Raw genomic sequence first — 10585 nt, 5'->3', positions numbered from 1 at the left:
CTTAAGAGTTTAATCAAACGTTTGTTTTTTAAATTCAATTGTTTAATCATTAAAAATCCTGTGCAACAAGGTATGTTTATTCTTAGCCCATTTAAAACATTTAAATTTATTTTTCAAAAAATAAAAATTTTGTTTTAAACATTAAATGGAATTTTTTCATTTACTTGAAGTGTAGATGTATTTTTTGAGGGTATTTCCATTGATGCTTATGGGGATTCCATTCATACGGAATCCCTATAAGTATGAATGGGGATCTCCCTTCTTTCATTCGTTGTTCCGGCCCACATGATCCCAGGAGCGCTTGCGAACCGCGTGTTCCACTGCGATACGTGGGCCTCTATCCACAGGTACCCGGAGAGGCCCAGGAGCTCAAGCCTCCGTACCTCACGGACCATTTTTATTTGTGGATCAGAGGCATTTCCCCGCGGGAAGCCTCCAATCGCAAATTCAGGGCTAATTATCTTTCAAAATGGACGCACAGTTGGGGGGGGGGGTGGGGGATTGTTGACCACTGATAATGACAAACAAGACAGCATTCCAAAGTATCATCACATCAGCCTGCCTGAACCTATGACTCCCCTCCACCAAATACAGAGCAAGGCAGTGAAAAAGTTCAGCTATTTATTCAAAGCTTACACAGTCATGAATTCCTCATTTACACTCTTAAACTTCGGAGGTGGGGGTGCGAGGGGGGGGGGGGAGGTGTAATTTGACTTCTATTTTATGAACAAACATGATACATTATTTCCATTCATTATAGTCAGGGCCAGCCTGCCCTCTTGGGTCAATTGGCCAGCTCTTTCAAAGAGCCAACACAGGCACGATGGGCAGAAATGGCCTCCTTCCGTGCTGTATCGTTCATCCCGAATTTGGTTAACCTACTGCCGACTGCCCTCAGCGGTCTACCTGTTTTTCCGGCGCTCTCCCCCCCCCCCCCCCCGTGCGAGTTTGGCGAGGCCCTTACGCCGGCGGTTTGAATGGACCGCTGGAGAGCATGCAACGCCGAATAAAGTCCTCCCGCCCGAGATTCATCCGAGCGGTCCTCCGCTCCAGCAGGAGTAAAGACCGCCGAGTGGAAGCCGGTTTTACCTGGTATGAAGACCTGCAAGAAAAGGTGAGTGAGATGGGCTGCTTTATTTCTTTTGCAGCGATTTTGTTTGAAAGGGTCCTCTGAACCTCATGTCATGGTTTGTTTTTCATTTGTTGAAGAATTTTTCTTTCCTTGCGTTCCCCCTTCCTTGGGCCCGACTCCCGCCTCGGCCTCTGCCGCCCAGAATCGCCATGTAATGCCCATTTTTTCCGCCAGGCATTTTTTTTCCCATTTTTTCACCAAACTTCTGCCCAAAGTACCGTCAGGGCGGAACTTGGGTTTGAACAAATTCGGACCCAATGATTCTATGATTAGATGGGATGAGGTTACATCAGATCATTTTACATTTGTGAAATTTAAATTCTATAAAAAAACAACACATCCAAAAGATTAAATGAGGCAGATCAGACAACACTAGATTTTTACATGTTTAGGGATACAGAGCATTTAAAGGAACAAAACATTGACAAAAAAAATCAACGAATATACAAAGACAACATTTAAGCAGAAGATATTTCATTTCAAGATAATCCTTTCGTGGCTGGAGGCCCCTCTGTTGTACGCTTGCTGTTGTCATATGCCAAGTATTTCCATGTACTCTCGCTCTTCCTGCAAATCTATAGAAAAGGAAACGATTAGAATTGTATAATGGAACAGTTTAAAGAATTAAGCATAAACGGTTTAGATCATGTAGATAGGGAGGAAGTGCTTCCACTGGCAAGAGGGTTGGTAAGCAGAGAACTCAGATTTAAGATCATTGGTAAGAGAACCAGAGGCGAGATAAGGAGGGTTTTTTTTTAACGTAGCGTGTTGTTGCAATCTGGAACGCACTGCCTGAATGGTCGGCGGAAGCAGATTCAATTGTAACTTTCAAAAGGGACTCGGATACATAGTTCAAAAGAAAACATTTGGAAGGCTAGAGAAACAGCGGGGGAATAGGACTAATTGGACTCTTTCAAAGAGCCGGCACAGGCACGATGGGCCGAATGTCCTCCTTCTGTGCCGTATGATTCTACACTTCTCTGAAATATCGCAACTCATTGAACATGAGATGGAGCTCTCCTCCTTTCACTATTTCTAGTGAAATTGTAAACCCATTCAATTAAATACTTGAACATTTTGCTAGAAATAGCAAACAGAGGCAATCTTCCCGCAATATTTACGATGCCGCAGTCATCTGTAGAGGAGGCGTGGTAGTTGAGGCAATTAAGGATTAGCGGCCTTAAAGGATTAGCGAGTTATACGTGTCACTTAATAACCAGTCGAGCAAAATATTTTAGTTCCATAACTTCCCCGTTGGATTTTATTTCAGACTGTACACTGGGCAGTATTTTTTTTTGAATTCATTCACGGGATGTGGGCATCTCCAGCAAGAGCAAGAGCCCTTGGGGAAGAGTGACCATAATATGGTGGAATTCTACATTAGGATGGAGAATGAAACAGTTAATTCAGAGACCATGGTCCAGAACTTAAAGAAGGGTAACTTTGAAGGTATGAGGCGTGAATTGGCTAGGATAGATTGGCGAATGATACTTAAGGGGTTGACTGTGGATGGGCAATGGCAGACATTTAGAGACTGCATGGATGAACTACAACAATTGTACATCGCTGTCTGGCGTAAAAATAAAAAAGGGAAGGTATCTCAACCGTGGCTATCAAGGGAAATCAGGGATAGTATTAAAGCCAAGGAAGTGGCATACAAATTGGCCAGAAATAGCAGTGAACCTGGGGACTGGGAGAAATTTAGAACTCAGCAGAGGAGGACAAAGGGTTTGATTAGGGCAGGGAAAATAGAGTACGAGAAGAAGCTTGCAGGGAACATTAAGACGGATTGCAAAAGTTTCTATAGATATGTAAAGAGAAAAAGATTAGTAAAGACAAACGTAGGTCCCCTGCAGTCAGAATCAGGGGAAGTCACAATGGGGAACAAAGAAATGGCAGACCAATTGAACAAGTACTTTGGTTCGGTATTCACTAAGGAGGACACAAACAACCTTCCGGATATAAAAGGGGTCAGAGGGTCGAGTAAGAAGGAGGAACTGAGGGAAATCCTTATTAGTCGGGAAATTGTGTTGGGGAAATTGATGGGATTGAAGGCTGGTAAATCCCCAGGGCCTGATGGACTGCATCCCAGAGTACTTAAGGAGGTGGCCTTGAAAATAGCAGATGCATTGACAGTCATTTTCCAACATTCCATCGACTCTGGATCAGTTCCTATCGAGTGGAGGGTAGCCAATGTAACCCCACTTTTTAAAAAAGGAGGGAGAGAGAAAACAGGGAATTATAGACAGGTCAGCCTGACATCAGTAGTTAGTAAAATGATGGAATCAATTATTAAGGATGTCAAAGCAGCGCATTTGAAAAGAGGTGACATGATAGGTCCAAGTCAGCATGGATTTGTGAAAGGGAAATCATGCTTGACAAATCTTCTGGAATTTTTTGAGGATGTTTCCAGTAGAGTGCACAAGGGAGAACCAGTTGATGTGGTATATTTGGACTTTCAGAAGGCTTTCAACAAGGTCCCACACAAGAGATTAATGTGCAAAGTGAAAGCACATGGGATTGGGGGTAGTGTGCTGACGTGGATTGAGAACTGGTTGTCAGACAGGAAGCAAAGAGCAGGAGTAAATGGGTACTTTTCAGAATGGCTGGCAGTGACTAGTGGGGTACCGCAAGGTTCTGTGCTGGGGCCCCAGCTGTTTACATTGTACATTAATGATTTGGACGAGGGGATTAAATGTAGTATCTCCAAATTTGCGGATGACACTAAGTTGGGTGGCAGTGTGAGCTGCGAGGAGGATGCTATGAGGCTACAGAGCGATTTGGATAGGTTAGGTGAGTGGGCAAATGCATGGCAGATGAAGTATAATGTGGATAAACGTGAGGTTATCCACTTTGGTGGTAAAAACAGAGAGACAGACTATTATCTGAATGGTGACAGATTAGGAAAAGGGGAGGTGCAACGAGACCTGGGTGTCATGGTACATCAGTCATTGAAGGTTGGCATGCAGGTACAGCAGGCGGTTAAGAAAGCAAATGGCATGTTGGCCTTCATAGCGAGGGGATTTGAGTACAGGGGCAGGGAGGTGTTGCTACAGTTGTACAGAGCCTTGGTGAGGCCACACCTGGAGTATTGTGTACAATTTTGGTCTCCTAACTTGAGGAAGGACATTCTTGCTATTGAGGGAGTGCAGTGAAGGTTCACCAGACTGATTCCCGGGATGGCGGGACTGACCTATCAAGAAAGACTGGATCAACTGGGCTTGTATTCACTGGTGTTCAGAAGAATGAGAGGGGATCTCATAGAAATGTTTAAAATTCTGACAGGTTTAGACAGGTTAGATGTAGGAAGAATGTTCCCAATGTTGGGGAAGTCCAGAACCAGGGGTCACAGTCTAAGGATAAGGGGTAAGCCATTTAGGATCGAGATGAGGAGAAACTTCTTCACCCAGAGCGTGGTGAACCTGTGGAATTCTCTACCACAGAAAGTTGTTGAGGCCAATTCACTAAATATATTCAAAAAGGAGTTAGATGTAGTCCTTACTACTCGGGGGATCAAGGGGTATGGTGAGAAAGCAGGAATTAGGTACTGAAGTTGCATGTTCAGCCATGAACTCATTGAATGGCGGTGCAGGCTCGAAGGACTGAATGGCCTACTCCTGCACCTATTTTCTATGTTTCTATGTAAGACCAGCATTTATTGCCCAACCCGAATTTCCATCGGGAAGGTGGTGGTGAGTCGCCTTCTTGAATACAACTCAGTGGCTTGCTCGGCCATTTCAGAGGGCAATTAAGGTTCAACCACATTGCTGTGGGTCTCGAACATAAGAAATAGGAACAGGTGTAGGCCATATGGCCCCTTGAGCCTGCTCTGCCATTCAATAAGATCATGGCTGATCTGATCCTGGCCTCAACTCCACTTCCCCGCCCGCTTCCCATAACCCTTGACTCCCTTATCTTTCAAACATCTGTCTATCTCCACCTTAAATATATTCAAAAATCCAACCTCCACAGCTCTCTGAGATAAAGATTCACGACCCTCTAAGAGAAGAAATTCCTCTTCATTTCTGTTTTAAATGTGCGACCCCTTATTCTGAAACTATACCCCCTAGTTCTAGATTCCCCCATGAAAGGAAATATCCTCTCTGCATCTACCTTGTCGAGTCCCCTCAGAATCTTATATGTTTCAATAGATCACCTCTCATTCTTCTAAACTCCAAGGAGTATAGGCCCAACCTGCTCAACCTTTCTTCTGCAGTCACATATAGGCCAGACTGGGAAAGGACGGCAGACTTCCTTCCCTAAAGGACATTAGTAAAGCAGATGGATTTTTACGACAATCCGGTAGTTTCGTGGCCATCATTACTGACACTAACATTTTTTATTCCCGATTTATTTAATTAACTGAATATACATTCCCCAGCTGCCATGGTTTGAACTTATGTCTCGGGATCATTAGTCTAGTCCAGTAACATAACCACTATGCTGCCATTCCTTCATTGTCGCTGGGTCAAAATCCTGGAATTCCTTCCCTAACAGCACTGGGGGAGCATCTTCACCACACGGACTGCAGCGGTTCAAGAAGGCGACTCGCCACCAATTTCTCAAGGGCGATTAGGGATGGGCAATAAATGCCAGCCTTGCTGACGATGCCTGTATCCCAACAATGAACTTTTTAAAAACGTTAGCCAATTTTCCTCTTTCTCCTCTTGTCTGACCTGCTGCGTATTTTCTGTTATCTGCAAAGAAAATGAATTGTCAATGCTTTCCTGCAAGAGGAGGTAAACTGGGGAAAACACAAAGAACAAAATAAATAGAAGGGGGGCTAGGAGGAGGAAGAGACGCTCAGATCACTGCTTTCTCTGCTGCTGGGACTGCTCATACTGATGTAATACATAATAACAAATGAAAATCAATATAATAGAAAAATATTGACAAATTAAATTGATCTGACTGACACCAACTGGTGAAGAGTGTAGGCATCCTAACAGATATAAATGAAATGTAATCCAATTGACTCACTGCATGAAAACATGAAATTTGTAAGTTACCTGACAATTATAAAAAACAAGCCAAGCAAAAAACACAACCGCAAAGTGTCTTGATATATGGACTTAAATCGAGGCCTAATTGAATTTATTTTATTTATTTTTAAAGACCAGAGCTTGAATGTTAGTGTAATAAAGAGAGCAGTGTCTGTGCTAAATGAATCAGATAAGTTGATAAGAGAAATTGGTTTGAGAACTGAATTGAAGGAATTTTCTAGAAAAGCCCAGATCAATCAGAAGACCAGTCTGCACCTGTTTGGCTTGGCCTTCAATACATACTGATTTATGTGTGATCTGAACAACTGCAGCTCCACATACCAGTCTTATTCACTCAACATCATATGGAACGTCCGTACGATACAAAACTGGTAAAATCACCTCACACGGCCAGAAAAGGGGGTAATTTTAACCCAACTTGTTCAGCAGAACCCTGGTGGGTAGGCAGTTAAAATCTCCCTGGCTTTTAACCTATCCAAAAGCCACCATGATTGCAACATCGGCAATTTTGACCTGCTCTCCTAAGCAGGCAGCAAGGACACATGCCCGGAGCCAACAGGGTCCTTCTTTACCGAGGCATGCTGCGGCCCGATGACATCATTCAGACCCGACTGTAATTTTAACTCTACCCTGAGCCGGGAATCCACCTGGAGTTAAAATCGGGGCCATCTGTGATCTGAAAGTAATGTGCTTCCACCAGGTTTGCATTGTTTTAACGGAATTATCTAATTGAGCTTTTCAAGCTGTCGCCTTGCCTCAGTTGAATAGCGCTCTTACCACGAGGTTAGAAAGCTATAGGTTTGAACATCCAGGACAAAGCAGCCCACTTGTTTGGCACCCCATCCACCACCTTCAACATTCACTCCCTCCACCAGCGGCGCACCGTGACTGCAGTATGTACCATCTACAGGATGCACTGCAGCAACTCGCCAAGGCTTCTTCGGCAGCACCTCCCAAACCCGTGACCTTTACCACCTAGAAGGACAAGGGCAGCAGGTGCATGGGAACACCATCCCCTCCGAGTTCCCCTCCAAGTCACACACCATCCTGACTTGGAAATATATCGCTGGTCCTTCATTGTCGCTGGGTCAAAATCATAGAACTCCCTCCCTAACAGTACTCACCACCACCTTCTCAAGGGCAATTAGGGATGGGCAATAAATGCTGGCTTTGCTAGTGATGCTCACATCCCATGAACAATTTATTTTTTTAATTAAAAATTTGAACCCTCTGCCAGGTTTGAGTTTGAGCTCATAATCTAAGCGGAGACTCCAATGCCGTATGAAAGGAATACTTTCTTGTCAGAAATGCCAAAGTTCAGATGGTGCATGTTAAAGACCCAATGACACTCTTTAAAGAGTAGGCAGCTCTCCCAGTGTCCTGGCCAACAACATATACCGCCCAATATAGAATAGCTGGCCATTCATCTCATTTCCCATAGAGAATAGTCACTGCACTAGATTAACAGTCACTGCACTCCGAAAAAGAATTCTGACATGACAACATTTCAATGTAAATTAAAATATTGTTACAAGATTATGACCACAACTGACAAAAGTTGATCAAGGCAAATTGTTCAATGTGGCAAAGGGTTCAGTTGCCACAAGACAAGAAAAATACCAGGAAATCTGGGAGAAAGAGGAGAAGTTAGGTGGAATTTGTTTTATAGAGAGAATAATAAAGTTGGGAATAAGTCATTGGGGAAAGAATTTGAAATTTGAGAGCATAAATGAGTTCAAGAGTCAACTGGATGGGGAGAGAATGGATCGAGAGAGATGGTAAGAACACAAGTAGATGGGGTTTAGCAAAAAATGGTGAACTTTTAAGCCAAATGACCTTTTGTATTTCCTAAATATTGTGATGGTCTGAAAGGCTCGAGTTTGCTTTTTGCAGACATAAGCACAAATAAAACTGAACCAGATCCTCCAGTGAAACCTTTAGTCAGCATCACAGATACACCTTTGAATGTTACTTCAGCAACCACGTGCAATACCGTATATTGTTTATTCGTGTCTTTCTTTTTTAAAAAGATTTATAAATATGATACCAGAGCTGAGAGGTTATAACTATCAGGATGGACTGAACAGGCTGGGACATTTTTCTCTGGAAAAGAGAGGTCGGAGGTCCTTTAAAATTATGAGGGGTTCGATCAGGTGGACATAGAGAAGATCTGGGAGAATTCAAAAATTAGGGGACATGAGTATAAGTTAGTCACTAATAAATCCAATAAGGAATTTAGGGGTAACTTCTTTACCCAGAGAGTGGTTTGAATGTGGAACTTGCTACCAATTGGAATAGTTGAGGTGAATATCAGAGATGGTTTTAAGGGGAAGCTAGATCGACACATGAGGGAGAAAGGAATAGGATTACAAAAGAACATAAGAACATAAGAATTAGGAACAGGAGTAGGCCATCTGCCCCTCGAACCTGCTCCGCCATTCAACAAGATCATGGCTGATCTGGCCATGGACTCAGCTCCATTTACCCGCCCACTCCCCGTAACCCTTAATTCCCTTATTGGTTAAAAATCTATCTATCTGTGATTTGAATACATTCAATGAGCTAGCCTCAACTGCTTCCTTGGGCAGAGAATTCCACAGATTCACAACCCTCTGGGAGAAGAAATTCCTTCTCAACTCGGTTTTAAATTGGCTCCCCCGTATTTTGAGGCTGTGCCCCCTAGTTCTAGTCTCCCCGACAACCTCTCTGCCTCTATCTTGTCTATCCCTTTCATTATTTTAAATGTTTCTATAAGATCACCCCTCATCCTTCTGAACTCCAACGAGTAAAGACCCAGTCTACTCAATCTATCATCATAAGGTAACCCTCTCATCTCCGGAATCAGCCTATTGAATCGTCTCTGTACCCCCTCCAAAGCCAGTATATCCTTCCTTAAGTAAGGTGACCAAAACTGCACACAGTATCCCAGGTGCAGCCTCACCAATACCCTATAAATTTGCAGCAGGACCTCCCTGCTTTTGTACTCCATCCCTCTCGCAATGAAGGCCAACATTCCATTCATCTTCCTGATTACCTGCTGCACCTGCAAACTAACTTTTTGGGACTCTTGCACAAGGACCCCCAGGTCCCTCTGCACCGCAGCATGCTGTAATTTCTCCCCATTCAAATAATATTCCCTTTTACTGTTTTTTTTTCCAAGGCGGATGATCTCACACTTTCCGACATTGTATTCCATCTGCCAAACCTTAGCCCATTCGCTTAACCTATCTAAATCTCTTTGCAGCTCTCTGTGTCCTCTACACAACCCGCTTTCCCACTAATCTTTGTGTCATCTGCAAATTTTGTTACACTACACTCTGTCCCCTCTTCCAGGTCATCCATCTATACTGTAATCAGTTGTGGTCCCAGCACCGATCCCTGTGGCACACCACTAACCACCGATTTCCAACCCGAAAAGGACCCATTTATCCCGACTCTCTGCTTTCTGTTAGCCAGCCAATTCTCGATCCATGCTAATACATTTCCTCTGACTCCGCGTACCTTTATCTTCTGCAGTAACCTTTTGTGTGGCACCTTATCGAATGCCTTTTGGAAATCTAAATACACCACATCCATCGATACACCTCTATCCACCATGCTCGTTATATCCTCAAAGAATTCCAGTAAAATTAGTTAAACATAATTTCCCCTTCATGAATCCATGTTGCGTCTGCTTGATTGCACTATTCCTATCTAGATGTCCTGCTATTTCTTCCTTCATGATAGCTTCAAGCATTTTCCCCACTACAGATGTTAAACTAACCGGCCTGTAGTTACCTGCCTTTTGTCTGCCCCCTTTTTTAAACAGAGGCGTTACATTAGCTGCTTTCCAATCCGCTGGTACCTCCCCAGAGTCCAGAGAATTTTGGTAGATTATAACGAATGCATCTGCTATAACTTCCGCCATCTCTTTTAATACCCTGGGATGCATTTCATCAGGACCAGGGGACTTGTCTACCTTGAGTCCCATTAGCCTGTCCAGCACTACCCCCCACTGATAGTGATTGTCTTAAGGTCCTCCCTTCCCACATTCCCGTGACCAGCAATTTTTGGCATGGTTTTGTGTCTTCCACTGTGAAGACTGAAGCAAAATAATTGTTTAAGGTCTCAGCCATTTCCACATTTTCCATTATTAAATCCCCCTTCTCATCTTCTAAGGGACCAACATTTACTTTAGTCACTCTTTTCCGTTTTATATATCTGTAAAAGCTTTTACTATCTGTTTTTATCTATTAGACAAAGAGGAGTGGGAGGAGGCTCGTGTGGAGCATAAACACCAGCACAGATCTGTTGGGCCGAACGGCTTGTTCCTGTGCTCTAAATACTGTGTAATTCTACCATTGGTCACGCAATCTGTAGAAAAATCCCTTTCGTGAAAACTATCTCTCTGTGGGAGATAAGCATTCGTGGCTTGGAGCATATGAAAAAGAAACAAAAATGTAAAACAAAG

At 43.4% G+C, this 10585-nt stretch overlaps 1 protein-coding gene across 1 annotated transcript in view; it reads right to left on the bottom strand.

Annotated features, from left to right (window-relative positions):
• Positions 1-1000: 1000 nt before the first annotated feature.
• LOC139274903 (SH2 domain-containing protein 1A-like) overlaps positions 1001-10585 on the bottom strand; it is a 98696-nt gene continuing 89111 nt past the window's right edge. Inside the window, exon 4 of the mRNA XM_070891630.1 lies at positions 1001-1707. Coding sequence (XP_070747731.1) covers positions 1664-1707 — 44 coding nt within the window. The 3' untranslated portion in view covers positions 1001-1663. The remainder of the gene's footprint in view (positions 1708-10585) is intronic.

This window comes from Pristiophorus japonicus, chromosome 10 (genome assembly GCF_044704955.1).
Source record: "Pristiophorus japonicus isolate sPriJap1 chromosome 10, sPriJap1.hap1, whole genome shotgun sequence".
In the NCBI taxonomy this organism is placed as follows: domain Eukaryota; kingdom Metazoa; phylum Chordata; class Chondrichthyes; family Pristiophoridae; genus Pristiophorus; species Pristiophorus japonicus.
This window is presented reverse-complemented; position numbering and strand designations above follow the sequence as displayed.